This window comes from Bradysia coprophila, chromosome II (genome assembly GCF_014529535.1).
Source record: "Bradysia coprophila strain Holo2 chromosome II, BU_Bcop_v1, whole genome shotgun sequence".
Lineage (NCBI taxonomy): Eukaryota > Metazoa > Arthropoda > Insecta > Diptera > Sciaridae > Bradysia > Bradysia coprophila.
The window spans coordinates 7092924-7116258 of record NC_050735.1 but is presented as its reverse complement, the minus strand read 5'-3'; the positions used below and the strand labels follow the sequence as shown (position 1 = coordinate 7116258).

General features: G+C 35.4%; 1 protein-coding gene across 2 annotated transcripts in view; it reads right to left on the bottom strand.

Annotated features, from left to right (window-relative positions):
* The window catches only part of LOC119069901 (TWiK family of potassium channels protein 7), a 146626-nt gene that overhangs the window by 25085 nt on the left and 98206 nt on the right, over positions 1-23335 (bottom strand). For both annotated transcript variants that reach the window (XM_037174121.1, XM_037174113.1), the window contains exons 7-8: positions 10785-11192; positions 9430-10040 (exon numbers count right to left, since the gene is read on the bottom strand). In XM_037174121.1, coding sequence (XP_037030016.1) covers positions 9832-10040; positions 10785-11192 — 617 coding nt within the window. In that variant the 3' untranslated portion in view covers positions 9430-9831. The remainder of the gene's footprint in view (positions 1-9429; positions 10041-10784; positions 11193-23335) is intronic.

The following is a 23335-nucleotide window of genomic DNA, read 5'->3' as shown; positions in this document are numbered from 1 at the left end:
CTGTAATCCCGCTCATTAATGGGAAATTAGGTACATACGCTTAGTGGGAGGAGATTCTTAAAAAGCGCTTTAAAAAACCGTGCGAGTACCGGGACAGTTGAATTAACATCCCGCGGAACGTTAGAACATTTTGATTGAAAATTTATATTTCTGTCTCGACAGACCAAACATTTCTATTTATTGATTGATTTGATCTGATTTGTTTAGAGACCACCGGCTCTATAGGTTTAACGTGATTTGCGAGCCACACCTCGAAGTATGCAAATAGGCAAGACATATGAACACAAATTCATCGTGTTTGGGTTACGTCATACGAGTCATTCAGTTTGTACATCAAACACACTGCAACTACCCAAGTTATGACGCTTGAGTGAATTTTAAGACGTGACCAATGCGATTTAATCGCTAGAAAAATTCCATATTGTCTGACACAGGAATTGAACCCGGATCATTTCGGTGGAAGGCTACCACTGAGCAACTGAGCCATTCTGAAACCTGACCTGAAAAAACCTGACCATGATTTTCTATGTTTTACCTGACCTAAATTGACGTGGAATCTGATTGGCTAGTAGTAATTTCGCGCCGTATGGGCGCGAAATTACACTATTAAAGTAGGAATCTCGCGCCACGCGAAATTCCTACTTTATTAGTGTAATTTCGCGCCCATAAGGAACTTCTTGCTGGTAGGAATCTCGCAACGTCTCAGTTGCGATGTAGGCATCCTAACATTTTGTAAAAGGAAAATCCACTTTTTCTGAGTAAGGATACCGGTATCCTTGATGCAAAATATGTGTATCTCAGTTGGGATACCGGTATCCTAACGTTTTGTAAAAGGAAAATCCACACTTTCTATGTCGGGATACCGGTATCCTTGATACAAAGCTCTAGGGTGTTAGAATAAAATTCGCATCTCCAAAATTTATGTGCCTGATACTCAACTGAATCTACCGCCAATTTATCGCCAGGTACTCGTAAAAATTCTCTAAATCAAGTTAGCCATTGAAAAATGTATGGGCGCGAAATTCCACTATAATATGTGTAATCTCGCGCGGCGCGAAATTACTCGTTACCATCTGATTCGACCTGAAATAAAATAACCTGACCCGACAGGTTGTCAGGTTACCCGATTTTTCTTTAGGAAACATTTTCAATTTTAAACTGAACAATTTCAAATTTAACATTTAATTTAATTTCACTTGACGAATAAAAAAGGTCAGGGGCAAGTTCGGGTCATTTTTTAATTATTCAGGTTCAGGCCAGGTCAAGCCAGACAACCTGTTCCGAGCTTTAACTATCTGTACAGATTATCATTTCGCGAGTGCTTTCTTGGGTTGGACAGTTTTCAATTTATTGTCTTTTCGAAATTCATTTTTTTTTTCTTTATTACTTCATTTGCTTGGTATTTTCAAGATTTTGATTTCAAATCTTCTACTTCATTTTTTAAACATGTTTTTTACTATATGTAACAACACATTGGTCAGAGCTTTTTGTTTATACCTGGAGTCGATATTGATAACAGATCGTAGCCATTAGGGACTTGTAGAGATTTATTTATTGAAAGGGTAGTCATGTTGTTATATCTCAGTCGTCACACTTCATAGAAAATCCAAATAGGTGTCAAAACGTAGCTATTGGAGGCTAATTAAAGAATGCAATTGAAAAATACAGTTTTCGTTAGCAGGAGAAGAGCTTTCTCTATTCTCTAGTTTACCAAGAAGAGTGGTATGCCATAATTCTTCTTCAGGTCTGGCCAACCGAGTCAAATTTTTCTTCAGATGACAAGAAAAATCGACAGAGAGCTGATAAACACAAGGACAAAAGGCAGTCATCGTCATCATCATGCTATCGATATTATTGCCGTCGGTCAAAGTTTAATTACTCAATTTTAAATTCTTCAGATTAAATGTATGTTTTGGTCACAACTTTCATCACTGTTAACTCGGAATTGCCAAAATACAAACACAAAAACTATCTCCATTTCCAATTACTTTCTCTTTATGTGGTCGAGATAATGCTTGGTACATTTATCATAATATACACGAACTAAAACATAAGTCCACAGCAGCATTCACCATCGGCTGAACTAGTTATGGCATAGAATCACACCCCGTTTGAACATCGAATGTGAAACATGTAAAAGAGAATACTCCATATGGTCCAACTATTTCGTACACTCATTCCATGCAAATGTACCGCTTTTCTTTAAGTAATAGTGTCTCCGGATGTCTCCGGATATGTTATATAGAAAATGGATTATGACTATCTAGGTACTATTCGAGGTACACCGTCTATAAATCATGTCATAATCCCTTTCGGTAGCTTATCTAGCTCCGTGAACATGCTGAAAAGAAAATGTTGGGAGTGTGACATTCGCATGGAATGACTCAACGGTGAATGATTATGGAACACAAATGAATGTTTGCTAAATGTTTTCGTTCTATCCAGAGCTATAAGCATGAAATAGGTACGAAAATGAAACCCAGTATGCTCAATGCTCACACATTCACGTCTCTTCTATTATGTACATATTTGGTACTTTGGGACATGGGAAATATTCGACCAAAATTTTACTAGTTCACTTATATGTATCCAATATCCACATTCACACAAAGGATAGCTGACGTTATATATGTGGGCAAACTTTCTACTCGATACACCGATACACGACAAAAGTTGTATAATATGCCAACCATTCCTCTGTATACTGGGATCGGAGTCACTAAGCTGGAATTCCCTTATCACAAAGATAATACTTAACATTTACACCAACCCCATATTCAAATCAAGTGATACTACGTATAAGTCAAAAGTTTACCATTTAAGGAAAATGGTCACAAATCTGTTCGGCCGCCGTAGGTTATATTTTCAATTTGATAAACAAATTGAATTTTTATTACGAAAATTCCGAGAATAAACCTCTCTGGTTGGGATGAGATAATGGAACGATGTGGAGTTTATATGGCGGATAGAAACGTTGAATCGAAATTTTACCTCCGAAAAGATGGAAAGACGTTGTCATGTTTCGTGTCTCGTTATATATAGCTATTTGGGGCGCGGGTTGGTGGAAGTAGAAAGGTGACCATCTTTGGATCGATTATGATTGGTTGGTCGTATAGTCGAAGAAGGTTTACTGACGCATCACATTTATTAAGGGGTTAATTCATTATCAAGAGATTTTCGGGGTATAAATAAGCTGAATGAGTTCTGTATCCCCTAACCATAAAGATATATAAATTCGATGATTGTATGTGCTCACCTACACACACAGTACACGAATATAATTCAAATCGATAAAAAAAATAAAATGTGAACTCGATTTTGAATCGGGCGGGATATGGAAAGCCCTAGAGTATAATCTAATTTTCTGTAATAAAAATATTGAAATTTTGGTAGAATAAATTCCATATTTTTTATTCGGCCCGGCTACATTCAGTATAATGGATATGTTGGATGTAGAATTTATTTCATACTTAACACACTTCACTAAATTCTCAAGTGATTTGGTTATAGGATATTTCAAACAAATTATAGACTTTAGATTTTCTTTTTCCCCGTAAGTGGTGGTAAAGCTGGTAAAGTGCTTTACACAAATATCATAGCCGATCTGTAACCACAATGCACATTTAATAGAAAAACATTCTTTTGTGTCTGATATCTTTTTTGTGGAATATTGTCGATTTTCGATGTTATTGTTGTACTCTCACAAATTGCTTCCTCGAATTCATTGGAGACTATATGGGCATTCGATATATAATGCGATATTGAGTTTACATTGCATCATAGCAACGAAATGAAGATTGTTGTGCTAACCAAACATTTTGTTCAGAACGTTATCTCTTCTGCCTTATATTTACAGAGAAATAACTTTGATGTTCGATAAAATTACTGAATATCTTTGGAGACGACTGCAGTGGCATTTTTACATTAGAGACAAAATAATGTTTTTTTCTTATATAAAAATGTCTTTATCAAATAACATGTCCAGTTCAATGGAATTTCGTCTCTCATATTTTAATCCCGTGAAATCCACTACCAACCGACGGAAATGTAAAAGGAAAATACATTTGAACCATTTGAACTAACAAACAGAAGGTCTCGCAAAAGACATTTTCTGTGGTTTATTGTGTACAAGAAAAGATTCACTTGCAACTGATTTTTAGTCAGCTAACATATCCAACTGGGAATAATGCCGCAAAGGGGTTGTACTCGATTTTGATCTTGTCGTAACACACAACTGGACAAAAGCTCTTTGAGGTAAAGCCTGGTTTATACATTGAGCGAAAACGAAAATTTGGCAGAAAGTGTGTGGTCATACTGTCCATTTTTCCATTTGCACGAAAACGTCCATACGTTTTCTATCATAGCCTCTGGAAAAGTGTAAAAAACACTTTAAATAGACAATTACGGCTGCTCATAGGTAATTTCAAATTCGCATGAAAATCACAGCTGTTCAGACCTAGTATGTATTTCAAAGGTGCGCATCTAAGGCAGAGCCTATTTTAAGGAATTCCATTTCTAAAAATTTCCAAAATTTCACAAAAATTCTTAAAATTTCCAAATTTTATTTTCTGTTAGATCTCATTCCGAAGTAATCAGTTAAGCTCAAAGACATGATAAACAACTAAAAAGGCAGTAAAAACAACATTTACGATGCAATCTGTTGTGTTTTTAGATGAAATGACGAGAAGTGATGGAAAAATTTGAGAATTTCTGGAAATTTAATTTCCTTAAAATAGGCCCTGATCTACGGATCGGAACCCTATTTGTCTTTGTATGGGAAAAGTGGTTTATTCATAGGGATCATACATAAAGGACGTCCGCAATTCAGTGTTATTAGACAGAGTTCTAATAAATAAATTAGATAAATTTATGTTCTATCCCCCATTTAGGACAGCCAAAAAGATGACAGATGACGTTGCTTCCGCCGGATAACATGTGTATGTGAAAAATGTTGAACATTTGGCTACATCTGTCAAAAAATATGGTTATGTCGTCAATGATGAAAAATAAATAATTTCGACTCGACGGATTCGAATCAAACAAAGTTCTTTTTTCCTCCATGTCAAACTGATCATAAAGTAATTTTTTCTCCAAATCGACTCATATTGTCAGAATGTCTGACTCATACATCATCGTATGAAATTTCAAAATTTTGCGAAGCCAATATCTTTTATCCGCCGAGTCGAAATTTACCCGTTTCACCCGCTCTACGAAAAATGCTCTGATTTAAGACCTGTATGGCAACACTGAATTGCGGACGTCTTTTTTGGACGTCCCCATACAGCACATCAGAAATATTTTGAGAGTAGTGAAAAATCTTCTTTCTTTTTTCTCATTTTCCGCTTCAAAGTACAATCAAATTTTCAGTCCATATAGTATATACTGATTCCAACACTGACGTACCACTTGTTTACATCGAGATGTGTCTATTGTCATTGCGTCCCCACAAACGACTCTACACATTTTCCATGTTGATCTTAACCAGTTTCGAAGTGCTTTTTTTTAAACAAAATATTTGCAGAGCACAAAGGAAAGACTTTTTCAACCACATACCAGGAACAAAATGTACTAGTGTTAAGGACGAAACATAAATGTTTACCGTACGATTTAAATATAAATTTCCCACCCCATCCAAAAAGGATATTTGCACAAAATGCAATTGTACTGTGCGACATTCCGCACTCCGCAAAAAGCATATTTCGTGCTTTAGAAAAACAACATAGGAACTGCGGATGCATATTGTAGAGACAAGAGGAACAACATGGTACATCTATTTCAGTTCGCATAAAACGACTCCTTCAGATGACTGTTGTAGGTGGAATCTTATTTCGGAATGTGTATGTTCACCATTTTTACAGCATCCGGTTGTGCATTAAATCAAGAATATAAATTCCATAAGTTACAGTTGGCATAAACAAATCGTTTTGATAATTGTGTATAGCCCGTGTAGGACGTTCACATAGATCATCCAGACCATGCATGCAAGGAATGATATTTGCAAGCATTTGCACCAGAATAATCATAGAGCCAAAGTAAACTTAAAATGGAATAATAAAATATATTGCACCACCTTCGGTTTACTCGTTTTTTTGTGTGTTCCGGGTGGAAAATGTTTCCAATTTATTTTTTGTTTAAACTTTATACTGCAGTGATATATTTCATCCGCTATCGCTGACTACATACATATTTCGCTCACCGAAAGTCGAAACGGTACCAGCGCGATTTTATTTGCCCACGACTGCTAAACAAAAACTTCAATGACTGTGAGAGACCTAACTCCTTCTTTCGTTCGTTTAATCCATCAAAACGTTTCGTCCATGTTTGTTTTAATATATTTGATCATAATGATAAATGCAGATAAATCAACAGCATAGCATTTTCTGTGAGATAGCACATAATATATTGGAGTTTCGGTTATCAGTTAGACATAAGAAAGAAAATGCTTTATCTTGGCATTCACCCAAAAGAATTATGTTCTACAGATATATCATGGGTGGGCTAACAAAATTTCCATCTTAATTTTGTATAGAAAGTTATAAACCAGTGTGGAACATATACGATGATATAACACATTACATCCGCCGAACATAAATCATTTTGCCAAATATTTATGCTAAAGTTTCGGAGAAAAATCCTTTTAATTTCACTTTATTTATAACTTGCTGCACACAGTGATACAACGATTTTATGTGTAACACATCTATTCGTCCCGTTCGTAAAGCCATGTGTTGGAAACATGAAAATATTTATACTTGAGAACGTGTTAAATTTTATCGTCTAAATGTGGATACGGTGAAAGTTAGCTCCTGTTAACTGTTTAATTCGACTGAAAATTTTCATTTATTTTGACAGCGTCGGAAGAGCTTTTGTTTGGTAAAACTTTGTTGGCAATATTTCGAACAAAAGTTTCAACTGGAGTATTCCATGTTTAAAAAAAAATATATATTGCACATACACATACAGTGAGTTGGGTTCGCTAGTCATGAGTCTTCGATGTATCGCAGAAATTCGTAACCTAAAGAATGTATAATCCTATTGACCCTTAGTAAACTGTATACGAATTTCCCAGTAAAGTTCCATTCATCCACAAAAAGCTTTAAAAGTTCTGTGCGGATTGTAAACTAATAATTGGGTTCGCTAGAAGTTTTGATTTGAAGCCATAAAGTTTGAACAAATCATTTTGCAACAATACTATCGATGTTATTGTAAATAAATATTTTGTTCGTGAATTTGCTTTACGTGCAGAAAATTCTATACATGAAAAATCAACGAAAAATCGACGAGAACTTTCTGATACGAAAGAATTGATTTTGTTTATTCTGGTCTGTATTTTCACAGTGAAACAAAAGCTATAATCGTTACCGCTCTGTCAATAACTTTAATTCGGATTTTAGTCGAGTACCTATAGGCAGGACGATATTATTGTTAAGCAGTCGGTGTGTACCAGGGGCTATTTAGTTGAATTTTCAGCAAATTTTGGCGAATTTGGCGAATTTGACGAATTTTGGCGAATTTTGACGAATTTTGGCGAATTTTGACGAATTTTGGCGATTTTTTGTGAATTTATACATGATTTTAAGAAATTTCAAAGAATCTTAGAACTTAGTTACATATTTTTGGCCAAGACATTCCAGAAATCTATTTTTAACCGGGAAGCCATGAAGGTTTTTTTTTTGGCCAAACGATGAAAAATGTCCTAATTTTGTGAATTTTACATATATTTGTGAATTTGGTAGATTCTTGCATATTTTTGTTATGCTATATCACAAAACTAGCAAAATATTTCAAAAAACATAAATTTGGAAGAAAATTTTCAAAATTTGAATTTTTTAATTTGGGAGAATTTCGGCGAATTTCGACGAATTTTGGCGAATTTTGGCGAATTTCGGCAAATTAATTCAACTTAATAGCCCCTGGTGTGTACGGAGTTGAAAATGATCCTGGGCTATTTTCAAAATACAGTTAAGGGAACACTATTATGCAAAGACACGCTAAACATTTTTGCCTACACAACAGAGTGGGGAACCGAGTGATTTTCCATATACAAACTAAAGCCTCGGCTTGGGGTGTGTTGATAACGTTATAGATCTTAAGTGTATTTAGCAAACAATTAGATATTAGTCAGATGAATCATCTTTTGATGGTCTTGGCGATCAGCTTCACGAAAAATTAATAGTTTTACAGTGACAAAAAGGAGTGTTGAAAATCTTACCTGTAGCAGGTAACTTTATCTCCAGGTAATCTACAATGGATACCAAAGCTGTAGCGCCTCATATAGAAAAATATAGCTGTGGCAGCTAAGGTCGAGGATAATCTACATAACCTGGAGACAAAGTTACCTGCTACAGGTAAGATTTTCAACTCTTTTTGTTAGTGCAGCTCGGCTAAGGACATTTTTTAATAAAATTGTGAAAAAATGGCCCAGCTACATCCAACTGTTAGCAGAATACACTCAAGCTCTACAATGTCATCCATATCTCAAGCAGAGGCTCAAACCAATTTACAATCAAATTGCTTGGCTCTCCACTCTGCTACACGCGTCATTTTAAAACGGTTGGTTACTTCCGAAAATTCGGTTAAATCGACAACAAACGGTATTTCTTTGCCCAGCCTTCTAAACTATCATAGGCAACCCTTAACCCGTTTGTCACGCTTTGATTGAAAATTCAATTTATCTTTCAGGGCGTAATTTGGAAATGTTTTACTATTTCTCTAAAATTCACCAAATTCCACTAAATCTCACGGAATTTCACCATAATTTGAAATTTTTATGTTTCCATAAATTTCCCTAAATTTATCAAAATTTCCCCAAATTTACCACAATTTCAATAAATTTCCCACAATTTCAATAAATTGTGAAACAAAAAATTCTAATATTAGACCCTGCTCTGCTTTACAGACTTAATTCTTTGACAATATGTAACAAAGAAAGTTTGCAAGTTGAATTATTTAATAGCCATTAAAGAAACTGTCCCAATTGCTCTTTACTCAAAGAATACAGATGTCAAATTCACATGACCTCATATCTGCATTGTCTTTACTTCAAAGAGCCCTATAGGACGACTAGTAATACAGAGTGTATGTACAAAGGATATTTATTCAATGTCAGTCCACTAAGTGTCAACAATTATTCACCTATATAGAGTTAGTTCCATGGACAAATAAACTATAGCATGATGACAACATCTACTTGTAAATAGCCTTCACATGGACACTGGACACAGTAAACTCGTTTGAATATTTTAACCACAATTTTGCCATTGCATTTCTCACATATATATAGGGCATTCTGCGGTCAATTTTATCTACAGATATACTTAAACAATACACAGCATAGTATAAGCAAGCACAGATGCCATGAATAAATGTGTACAGACTATAAATGCTAAATCAGAAAATACAACGAAACAATAAATAAACATACAGTACCTTAATGATGTCTCCGGGGTATTGCATTGGCTCGTCTCATCCACCCTCTCGTCACATAAACACGTCACCCACAATTTGTCCTTTTCTCGGTGTTGTTGGTATACCGTGCGGACATTTGGATTCATCCTCGAAAGTGACCATTTTCTCTCTTGGCTTTTGCATTGGAAACAATATTGTGCTGGTTGTGTGAGTATGTGATAAGGGTGACCGCCGTGGTGGCGGTAAAGCAATGTCACCGACACCAGATAAATTAAATTCACTGACACTTCGTGGCACAAAGTATTCCATATGGTTTTCCATTGGTCCGGCTGATCGTCGAATCGGTGTGTTACGTTGAAATGCACCAGATCGTCGTGGCAGCGAATTGTATGTGCCGCCAAGAAAATCTGGTTGCTGTCTTAGTCAGGATTTTGGTGTAACCGATACAGTGACCAGAGCCACGTCTTCGGTGGGAGATGCTAATTGGTCCTGAACGCCAAATTTTCGGAGCCACATTATTAATTCGGTTTGTATCAGACTAAAACACATGGCTACCACAGCCATTCCTACTAAAATGTATGCTGATGCTGCATACTGTGAGAGATTTCCCTTCGGTGCCAAATCACCGAAACCTGTAACAGTAAGGATTCTCTTCACAATAATGAATAATGATTTGCAAGGCAGATTTTTTTAAAAGGTCTTATTATGCATAAAATCAACCTTCCTTTTCATGCCTCCGGCCTAAATTACGCGCGCGTTGTGTCTTGCCTTATTTTCTCCCCTCATGATAAAATTGTGTTTTCTTGACGACTCGACATTTCTAGTGAGAAAAGTGCAGCACTTTCTCTCCAGTTGGAAGAAAATAGAACTTTTCTCATTCGAACTGTCGCTTTGTTTATGATTCCAAAAATGGTATGGCGAATCGATGTTTTTGTTTCGTGGAGTAAAACGGAAAAGCACAACACGCACGCATGAAAAACGTACGTTAAGTTAACCTCTGGGAGAAATAGGAAATTCCAACTCGCTTCGCTCTGGCTGAAAACATCGCTCTTGTTTGAATTTCCTATTTTCTCCACTCGTTAAACAAATAACTCCTCAGCACATTTTCTATCAAATTTTCTTTTCTTTTTGCGGTGTTTTTCGACTAAAAAACAATGATGCAGATAGCTCGATCCCACGGTTTACTAATCTAAACAAAAAATTATTTACATTCGTTATGGCGCAGCAGATATTATCGCCTAACCTGCTGTCTGCATCATTGTTAAAAATAAACAAATTGATGGTAACAATAGAACGTGCCACTGTCTAAATTGTGGCATTTGAAATAAAATTCGCTAAAAATACAAAATGTCACATCAACAACGTGGAATACATACCTATCGTACCAAGCGATGTAAAGCAAAAATAAAGGCTCTCCAATACGCCCCAATGTTGTATTTTATGAAATAATACGGCACCTAAAGTCACATAACAAATGAGTATCATCACACATATCGATATCGGTACACTAGGCGAATGATAATAATTGCTTGAGCTACTGCTGAATTTTGCGTGAAATTCATGCGGTCGTTTTTCACTGCCACCGTTTCCCCCATTTTCAGAAGGTATCGTCTTATTACTACCGTCACCACACGTGCGAATTTTCCGGAAAATACATCGCATTGCACTTGATAGTCCTTCGCCCATTGCGGACAAATACAAAAGCACAATGGGAATACCGAACAGAGCATACACTAAGGCCGCTATTCTACCCCATTGGGTACGTGGTGATATACCGCCATAACCTGTAATTAAAGAGTTGATGCAAATTAGTGAGATTTTATTTTTTTCGTTTCCGGTTGGGTGGGAAATTTAACACACAAAAAATGGAATTTTTTTTTGCTCATGTAAATGATTGGTAGAGGAGTTGAGCTTATTTATAACATATATACGTGGAATACGTGACGTTGGTCCGTAATAAATTAACATGAAATTTCCATAAAGTTTCACTTTCGACAGTATCACAGAACCATTGACAGTAATTAGCTGTAAATTATGTAAAATGAGCATAACGAACGCTGTTTTGGTAATGGTACAATAAATTTTGCCCTGGAGTCAATTTATGTGTGTGTGTGTATTTATATACACACATGGGTTGCAAAGCTTTTACATCTATTTTATTAAACTATTATAATTATGCCTGGTATACGAACAGACTCAATAATTCCAAAGTGATCCACTACCACATAGATGTTGCCCAAGAGCATTGTAACCCATACAAATGGAAGATATATTGACTGAATTTATGCCAAGCCACTAGGCAACAATTAAAAGTTTTTGGAAAGTACAGTGATGGTGGCATAGTGTTTCTTGATAAGGGATACGGCTCCGAATATGAAACACGGTCCCAATTACATCTTACTAAGCTCATAACGTTCGCCAATCCGATTACAATGACTTCCAATCCAATCCCGACATTTTTTACGTTTTTGATCTCGACTGGATCGCACCGAACTCAATCCAATGTTTTCCTACCTAAAACGAAAGTCTTTGTCCTAGCACTTTCGTTTCTGACTGCTTGCTGACCACTATACTCAAAAATGGACTTAGTGTACATAGCGTCCACTGGCCCGTCAATTTTCAAAGGACAAATTTTGGTAACAATTTCCAAATGCCACTCGATGCGGTTGTAAAACCATTTTGACACTCTACGTTTGTGCTAACATCTCATTTATCATAGTTCAGGAGATAGTAGTACGTGAGTAGAGATAGAGACCGATTTGACGTTTTTTCGGGAAATTTTGTTGAATTTGTCTGCACTTGTAGCGCTAAAACAGGCTACGTTCGTACTAGTATAACATAGGAGTTGTGTCAATATGATGTATCTTCGTGAGAAACCTACTGACGGTCTAATATTGATCGTCTTATGTAGCGTAATGCATGAATGTATGACAGAATTCATTGTGTGGCCTTGTAACTGAAATACACGCAGGCTCACTGTGTACAATAAAATCCAATTTATTTTGCAAATGTTGACAAAATTAATTCGATTATTGATTACTAGACTGAAAGCAATGAAGTCTGAGCTCAAAAAACAAAATCAATTTCGTAAGAAAAACGATAACGACATAAAGTTGTAAGAAATCGTTTTTCTGGTAGATAATCCTCCATCCTCCAGCCATTTATAATTATTGCTGGACCATAATTTGAACGAAGTTATTTTCAACTTTAAATTTGATTTCCGTTTATTTATGGAGTACCACAAAAAAAAAACTCTTCCATTCCATGTCGTTTCGAAAGACAATGTATTTAAAACCGAAAGAAAGTAGAAGAAAAACGAGTATCAATCGAAAGAAGACCGTCCTTTATATAATGTACTTCTCAACTGCGATTTATGACACAAAATTCGGAACTTTTGCCAACAAAAATATAATGTGAGGCAAACTAAAAAGAGAATTAGACATTTCACACTTTTCTTAAAAAGCTTGATAGGAAGACTATGGAAATGAATATGGGTTACACTATCCAAAAAGTTTTCAACTTTACAAACGTTTGATAGAAATATTTATGAAAAATATACCCTCGCCGAGAAAACACCACTTTTTAGACACTTTAAATTTGAAATGCTACAGTGAAGATTAATTAAAAATTGAGATGCTTGACGAATAAATTAGAATTCAAAATGGTTAACTGAGCGATGAGATTAGATTGCATAGGATCTTTTTGGTCTAAGATATTTTGGCGCAAAGTTTTAATTCGCTAAATCGTATTCGAATTTTGAGTCAAAATATCATAAACTGTAAACACTTAAGATCCATCGATGCTTTGCTGAAAAGCATACATTCTGGGCGTTTTTGAAATACTGGATTTTAGGTTACTTTTGATGATATCTTTCCACCAGAGTTCATTTTCAAAAATTTACGACCACAATAACGATCAGGAATGTGTTAGGTTTCAAAAGAAAATAGATTTTAATAGTTTGAGCAGCTCTGACCTCTGAGAAAGCTGAGCAACTGAGTCGGTCAAACGAGTACAACCAAACTAGTTTTTATTTAAACCTAACAAATTCGTGGTCGTTATTACAATAAGACACAATACCCTCTCTAGTCTCGCCATGGTATCATGGCTTTTATCAGTGTTAGTGTCAGTATTTTCCGTTTGTTTGATTTTCAGTTTCAGTTTTAGTGAAAGTGTTTGTGAAGTTTACTGTTGTGAGTTTTTGTGCAAAAGTGAATGAATGGGTGAATGGATCTGTGCATGAGCCGATGGGTTGAGGTTTGAATTTGTTATTTCATTAAAATGTTGATTTTTGATCTTCTTTTTGGTTCCATTTGTTTGCTTGATTTTTTACAAAAAGTTTACCCTCCCTACCGTAGAGCACATACAATAACAAAACTCTCGACACTGTCGTTCCTCACGAGTCCCCCAGTGTTCTGTTTCCACATAAAATCCATGAAAGATATCATCAAAAACGAAATACAAGACACGCAAATGTAAGCTACAATTTTAGCTAAGTACTGATGCCTCTTAATTGACTGGGAAAATCGATGACTTTCAAAACAGTAAAAAATCTCAAATATGTTCGAATAGTCAGAGGCGGTGAAATTTTTGCATAAACATATTTCAGCTGTTTTTCAGCTGATCCACACATACAATCGAAACTGTTTATATGTATTTATACGGCTTTACCACTACCATACACGTGCGTGTAGCAGCTTCATGTGTAAACCGTAAACATGTACAAACAATTTTGATTGAATGTGTGGCTGAAAAACAGCTGAAGAAAATTCATGCTCAAATTTCCCCCTCGGAGTGCATGCATACTTTGTGAATGACGCGTAAGTATATTTGAACTATTATATCGTTCATTCATTCCCTTCGCAATGTTTTTGATAGGTTGAATTGCAAAGAGTAACAGCAAACAATCCAATTAATGGTAAAGGATTCCAGCCGTTCATATATGGGTAATTCCAGCTAATTTGTGACTGTTCGAAATATTTTCACCAATTAAAATGCGATTTTGGCAAACTTTTTTTTCCCTTGAAAGCTGTTGACCAGACGCGTCTTCAGGCCCCATATTAGGTCGGTGGCCAAAAATCTCGGGGAGCAGATACCACCATAAAAATTTATGCTTGTTTTCAGCAAATTTTTGAAAATTCTAGTTTATTTCACGAAACTTGAACCGATTTCACTAAACATTTTTTTTTGCTGAAAGCTATTGACAAGACGCATAGTTTGACACCAATATTTGTAAAATACGGTCTTGGGGAGATATGAAAAGTGTTTGTTTTATATTTGACATTCCGAGATATTCTCAATAATTCTCAAATGATTTTTGTAAATTTGTTTTCCTGTAGATCTGAACTATATAATTCCACAATTGCTCCAAATGACACGAAATTAAATTTTTAAAAGATTTTTGGTTCATTCTGCTTTGAAGTAAGGTAAAATCACTTCGACCCAAGCGTTGCCGAAATTACATTTTTTCAAATAAAAACTGAAGATCGGTGCCATTCGAAAGCATATGACTTCACGAGAAAAAAAGGTAGGTGAAAAAAGCTTCCCAGTGGTGATTTTAACTCGTTGAGGTTATCTCGAAAAATTTTGTAAACATTTTTTTAACCGTTTTTAAGCCAAAGCAATATTTTCTGTGGGGTAACAACCTCATATTGGGCTTAAACTGCGCGTCTTGACCATAGCTTTCGGCTCGGCTCTAGGTTAAAATAACCCCAATAAAATATCGACGAGACAAAATAACTACTACCAAAATAACCCCGGTGAAAAAAAAGAGGACAAAACACTGATAATTACCCATAATATTTAGGGTCAGTCTCGAACTCGTTTTCTTATAATTCAGAAGCGGCGAGCTTTTTCATACTTTCCAGACGTTAATGGGGCTCTGCCCCAAACCCCGCCAAACTCGAATATAGTAGATATATTCGAATACTGTCGATATCCTCGAATTCTGTCGATATACTCGAATATAGTCGATACACTGGAATATAGTCATGTCATATGCTCGAATATAGTCGATATTTATTTATTTGTTTATAGATCAATAAAGAGGTCTTTCAACCCAATAACATATCAATCTGTAACCAATCTGATATACTCGAATATAGTCGATATCCTCGAATATAGTCGATATACTCGAATTCTGTCGATATCCTCGAATATGGTCGATAGACTCGAATATAGTCGATATCCTCGAATTCTGTCCATATCCTCGAATTCTGTCGATATCTTCGAATATTGTCGATATACTCGAATATAGTCGATATCCTCGAATATAGTGGATATCCTCGAATATAGTCGATATCCTCGAATATAGTCAATATCCTCGAATATAGTCGATTTCCTCGAATATGGTCGATAGACTCGAATATAGTCGATATCCTCGAATATGGTCGATAGACTCGAATATAGTCGATATCCTCGAATATAGTCGATAGACTCGAATAAAGTCGATATCCTCGAATATGGTCGATAGACTCGAATATAGTCGATATCCTCGAATATGGTCGATAGACTCGAATATAGTGGATATCCTCGAATATAGTCGATATCCTCGAATATAGTCGATATCCTCGAATATAGCCGATATCCTCGAATATAGTCGATATCCTCGAATATAGTCGATATCCTCGAATATGGTCGATAGACTCGAATATAGTGGATATTCTCGAATATAGTCGATATCCTCGAATATAGTGAATATCCTCGAATATAGTCAATATACTCGAATATAGTCGATATCCTCGAAAATGGTCGATAGACTCGAATATAGTCGATATCCTCGAATATGGTCGATAGACTCGAATATAGTCGATATCCTCGAATATAGTCGATATCCTCGAATTCTGTCGATATACTCGAATATTGCCGATATCCTCGAATTCTGTCGATATCCTCGAATATAGTCATATCCTCGAATATAGTCATATCCTCGAATATAGTCGATATCCTCGAATATGGTCGATATCCTCGAATATGGTCGATAGACTCGAATATAGTCGATATCCTCGAATATAGCCGATATATTCGAATTCTGTCGATATCCTCGAATATAGTCGATAGACTCGAATATAGTAGATAGACTCGAATATATTAGATATCATCGAATTCTGTCGATATACTCGAATTCTGTCGATATACTCGAATTTAGTCGATATCCTCGAATATAGCCGATATACTCGAATTCTGTCGATATCCTCGAATATAGTCGATATCCTAGAATATAGTCGATATACTCGAATATAGCCGACATGCTCGAATATAGCCGATATACTCGAATTCTGTCGATATCCTCGAATATAGACGATATACTCGAATTCTGCGGATATCCTCGAATATAGTCGATATCCTCGAATACTGTCGATATACTCGAATACTATCGATAGACTCGAATATAGTCGATATCCTCGAATTCTGTCGATATACTGGTCATCTCGTCATTTTTCAAATAATTTTTTTGACATTAGTTGTTACTACAATTCGTTATTTTGGTGGGGTTATTTTGACCGAATACCATAGCTTTCAGTTTTTATTCACTCAAGTCACACTTCGCAGGCTAAAAATTCCAATTCTTGTTGGTATGAAAGCACTGTGTCTCCTGAGTATTAGAAAATTTATAGACTGATTTGTTACCGCAAAGCATAGCCAACTCAATTGACTTTATGACTCACAGATAACGAAATTTGTAACACAACTACCCATATAATCAATAAGTGCGCAGGGAAGAGGTGGACATTTTTAAATTGGTTGATAATGGTCCCAGTCAGGGCTGATAAATAATGTTTAATGAAATGAAATGCGATGACCGTTTGTACAGCTAAATGTAGAAAGTGAGCATGCCACAACAGCGAATTAGAAGAAAAATGAAATTTGTAATTTCTCCTGCTAGATGGACACAGGTAGATCTATTTTCCTTTTCGATTAATAATCTTTAATGTGTTTTACTTACACGTTTTATGTTGGGAAAAATTAGGACAACATTTTAAGTTTCATTTTTCTTATAATTCGCTAAGGAAACATGTCACATTTCTGCATTTAACTATTCATTTATTCTCCAGGCTTCATTTCTGATTTTGTGACGTTTTAAAATTTAAAATTTTTAAATTTAGTCAAATTTGTTGGGCGATGGGCGTGTTCCAACGATAAATTATATTAGAAAACACTGTTTCAACAATTTAAAATTAGTTACTCGATTTGTCGTGCGAAAAAATAGCAAACTCAACTTTCCGCGTAAATATGCGCGCACCTGCAGAACACAAATAAATACATTTTTCAAATAACACGAAACAACTTCCTGAATAAATTCCCGTGACAAAAATAAAAAAGACAACATTAAAACACACGCTTTTCTAATATCCAACGAGAAAGAAAAACAAACTTTTTAATATTTTATAAGACTCAATTATGTCAAGTATAATAAAATAAACCACGCTGATGTACTCCCAGGAGACGTGGCACCTCCACAGTTAGAAATCATCCTAAATATGTTAACCATTGTGTATGTAGCGTAGATGTATGTAGCGTATAGTAGATGTATAACGCAGTGTGTATACTGTACACATACGAACGTGTTCGGAACGTGTATATATATAATGTAGGTAGCTCTGAAGCTATTCCTTGCAGAAAAAGTATCATTCTCAGCCAAAATAAAATGTTTATTTTCACTTGAGCATTTATTATACTTTGCACAACACGGAATAGCAAAATAAAAGGATAAAACGATGTAAGTCAACGCGTTTTTTTTGTCATGATACTATAAATTTTTAAGCTACAATTATCTCCGGGAACACGGTTATGCAGGAAGCGTAGGAATGCTACTGTAGCCTTTAACATAACGCTTAATATCGTATAGAAAATACATGTTTTCTCCTCACTTTTTTCTTCTACTCATTCGTTACATTGTGCTGGAGAGTAGAAAAAAAAACCTTCATCCAATATTTATGTCGGAAACAATACCACCACGTATACAATTTTATATATTTGCTCATGTTTTGATTATATTATTTTCGTCTTGGGATATTTTGGCGAGTAGGTAGGTAAGCCTGACAAAAAAAAATATTTCCAATGCTTTTAGTAATTTCCCAAGGAAACAATCTTTTGTTTTGTTTGGTGATGGCTTTTTTTGTGGTTTTTTTTTTTGTTTCTTCACAGAAATTTTAATGAATGGTTACCCATTTCTCAAAGATGTTGTTTTTCCTTCTTGAATTTATTATACGAGCGATACAAGATCCAGAATCTGGATTCCAGATATGAAGAAGTTTCATTTTGCCAGCAGATGTCGAATTAATTTCAAATGAAAATCTGCTAGTTTCTCATAACAATTGTTTAATTAAAGAAAAATCTGTTTAACCAACGAAAATGCAACATGAAGCGCTCTGGGTTGTTTTTGAACTTTCTCAATTAACAACTTCAACTTCAGCTGTTGAGATTTATGCGTACATCATCATCATCATTAAACTTTAGTAAATTGTGTTTGTCTGCAATAGTTATTAAATGGATTGACTCCAACTTAATACTAGCTAATAGCAAACGAGACACAAAATTTCCATTTAATTTAGTTCAAAGTTTAACAACGAGTTGCGCGAAAAAAATTATGAAATTTATTATTTTACACACATCGGAGAAATTGTCCGGGGGGAATTCACAGAACATCATAACGATTGTACGAAATGGACGAAATGACTTCGATATACCTCTTTATCGATATACTGACGTTTCTCATATGGACGAAATGTCAGTGATCGCTTGAATCGAGTAAACTTAAACTCTGAAACTTTTTATAGCGTTATAATGTGTTCAGAATTCTCCAGCATTTTACATGCTATAGTTACAGCTATAGACGATTAACACGCCCAAGTGGAGACGAAAATTCTCGTTCCAAAAAACTATACAGATTTTGAGACATCAACACAAATCTGTTGTTTATGTTTACACTTTTCTATTGTTCTTATCATCGATATAATATACTGTAGATAATGAATGAATGAATGATAAAGAACGAAATTTCGGAAATATAGCACACATACAACTGCAAAAAATACGAATCACAACCGTAGAGTAATAGTCTGGGTTCTTATGTCGAAAAAAAACCGTTCCGCGCGCTGGGGAACTTATCGTTTGACAATATAATATGATAGAGGGGTCAAAGCTGTGGAACTAAATTTTTTTTGGTGTCGCGAATTACCGGTGTTACCGGTAAGCTTTAATTTAGCTTTTGGGCAATTGGAAAAATAGGCGCCAATTATTTAAAGTTAATAGTAGATTACAGCAGAGCCTATGTAAATGAGTAATACATGTGTGCGATGTTTGCGGCGTGTGAGCCGAAGGCGAACCGCCTAATTTCGCACACATGTATTACTCATTCACATAGGCTCTTCTGTACTGTTCTTTAATGTGTAGGCATCCTGTGCGTTGTATTTACATTGTCTAAGATGAAAACTACGAAACAATTTAGCATAAAACAGCATTTCGGAACCTTTCCACTTCTAACCATTTTGAACTAAAATTTCATTTTCATTTAGTAGGCATCGGATGTGTACGCCATTTCGGTCATATTTTTTGACTTTTTGTTTGTTGTAAGTCTCAGTTTCAATGAAAATTTTTGATTTTGTTGTTTCAAATTATAAATTCAGTTGTGATTTTAGTGTTTTCTTAATTGTATCGATGGCATGTGCATCAAAAAATAGTTCTGCCTGTATAAATTCTAATTTATATCGTGTTTTGTGTGAAGTGAAAACATAAACAAAATCATCGAAAAATGACCGAACAGCGCATGTAAATGATCGCGCATAGCATGTAAATCATCGAAAAATCACACATGTAAATTTCATTTACATTCTCATCGCAGACAATGTTAATACAACGTATAGGATGCCTACACATTAAACTTTTTTAAGGGCAATGGACCCTTTACAAATTTGTAGCCTACATTTAGACGAAAAATATTTATTGTGCAAATTTATGTAATCTGCACAGGTTTCTCCAAGTGCAGGCTAAGTAATAGAGAACGTTAGCTAAACGGCCGCTAACGCTAATTTCCAACGCTAAATCCCCCGCTAACGCTAAAATCAACGGTAATGCACAGTCAATAAATGGCATCATTGTGAATGCATACACATGGACGACGCAATTTCGGTGTGTCTCGGTGTCGGTGTGTTTCTCGGTGTAACACATGGATTGACGAGTTATGATTCACTTCAGGTTATACCCTTCAATGAGTATATAGAAGAGAAACGGGCAAGACAGGTAACAAACACACCGAGTCGTCCCTGATGAGTTCCCCAATGTGTTTGTCTTCACTTTACAATTCACTGGAATTGTAAAGATGAACTCCGAAGTTTTTGAATTTAGCGGAACAAAACGGTGTCTCTGGGTACTCTAGGGATAAACGAGACTCAGACGACTTTTTGTTTAATTCGCTCTTGCGTTTTTACGCGGATTTGACTGTACTTGGACTTAGAATATGGCCCTACCTATTAAGAGGTAGAAAAGACGAGAAGAAGACGATTGCTTCATGGATCGGCGAGTTATGATTCACTTCAGGTTATACTCTTCAATGAGTATATAGAAGAGAAACGGGCAAGACAGGTTTAGGCCCAAACACACCTGAATTAATTTTGTGATTATTACTCCCACAATGTGATCGGATTAACATTTTATCAATGGAATTAGTAGATATTACTTGTAGGAAACCAGCGGCATTAAGCTGGAAACGTTTTTTATTCTCTTTTTAATGTTACAAATAGTATCCTCCACACGACGAACATGCAGTTGGAAAATGTGATTCGTAAAACGTTTTATTGCAATCAAAACTGAATAAAACTTTTCCAGCTTAATACCGCTGGCTCCCTACAAGTCAGATCTACTAATTGCTGCCTTCCTGCAAATTAGATCTACGGATGGCAGTGATAAAATATTGATCCGAATGACCTTTTAAAATAATAAATGAAAAATAAATCGAAAGTTGCGTCGTCCATGTGTATGCATTCACAATGATGCCATTTATTGACAGGGCATTACCGTTGATTTTAGCGTTAGCGGGGGATTTAGCGTTGGAAATTAGCGTTAGCGGCCGTTTAGCTAACGTTCTCTAATGACTCGCACACCAATTTTTTCCTTAAAAGATTTTGGTTCGGAGAAATCATCAAAAAACGAATATTTTTCCAAGTGAAGAACATGTTAAGACACTTCTGAGTTGATCACGAAGGTGGTGAAACATAAATTTTGAAAATTTAGACAGATTTTGTTAAACAGACTCATTACAGATTGTGTGAAATGTCAACTTGATAAAAATGATTTTTTTCTTCGAGTTATCTTTTCATACAATCTATAATGAGTGTGCTTAACAAAACATGACTAAATTGTCAAAAATAAAAATCAGTTGAAACACTATTCGTACTCGTGAGTAAAAGGGAATAATGTGCTAACTGAATATTGACAGACGTACCCGAATAGTCACTCCGATTGAAAAATTCGGAGAAAATTAATTTGCTCGTTAAATTTCGAACTATTTTATTTACCTATGTTTTCAAATAGAACTGTTTTTAAAATCGGTGGTATTTGAAATGCTATCAGTTCGATTGCAATTGATTAGTTAGCCTTCTATTGAAGCAAGCATAATAAAGTTTCAATAAACCTCAAATAAATGAATGCCCGACGGATAGCTGAATGGCTTTCCGTGTTTTATTTTTACTTTGAGGATTTTCCAGGAAAATTTGCACATTTATCTAAATGTTTATTCAAAAAAGGATTTAGCGACTGACGAAATTATTCTACATGCTCGCCTATTTATAAATCGAAAATTTGGTAGTTGGTAGCTTTGGTAGTTGGTAGTTGCGAGCTGGATTGACATTCAAAATTGCAAAGCCACCATGAGCAGATCAACACCAGGCAAATAATAATTATTTGTTATCTGATCACCGATAGCTCACAGTTAACATTGCAATTCGAAAATTTGGTAGTTGGTAGTTGGACTACCAAGGCTATAATTGACTACCAAACGTAATTTTTGGTGAAGAGATGTTTACTATTCGAGAACTACGCACCGACTGACGAAATTATTCTACATGCTCGCCTATTTATAAATCGAAAATTTGGTAGTTGGTAGCTTTGGTAGTTGGTAGTTGCGAGCTGGATTGACATTCAAAATTGCAAAGCCACCATGAGCATATCAACACCAGGCAAATAATAATTATTTGTTATCTGATAACCGATAGCTCAGAGTTGACACTGCAATTCAAAAATTTGGTAGTTGGTAGCTGAGTACCGAGGTTATAATTGACTACTGAACGTAATTTTTGAGGGAAAGATGTTTACTATTCGAGAACTACGCACCGACTGACAAAAATATTGTAACTGCTCGCCTATTTAAAGTTTAATTTATGGTAGTTGACTACCAAACTGGTAGTTGAATTCCAAATTGGTCAAACGTTAGTGGAGATGTTTACTCTTCAACAGCTGGATATCGACTGATGAAGCTATTCTTCCGCCTTGCCTACAAAAAAGAAAAAAGACCTCACCAGGCTTTAGCCGGTCTATTCTTGTTTTTTTCTTTATGTTTAAGTTTTCATCAAGAATCTGTGTAAATTATTGTACGTTATGATAAGTATAAATTGAAAATGTAAAGAAACTTTAAAGTTTTCAGCTTGGAATGTAAGTTATTCCCTTACAACAGACATGGTCCACGTGAGCCAAGTGCTCAATCTTAAAATAAATATCTTTTATTGAACATTTATGTTATCGCAATGCGTTGTAACTTATTATGTAAATTAAAAAGATAGAAATCATAAGTCATGTGTCAACAGAGCTGCCATAATTTCTTTTGGATTTTTTTGTTTCATTTTTCGAAAACGTTTTTTATGCAAACTACGGTAGAGAGCTTGTATGAAAGGATGACTTTTGATTTCCAATTTATCATAGGCTAGGCATGGAATTG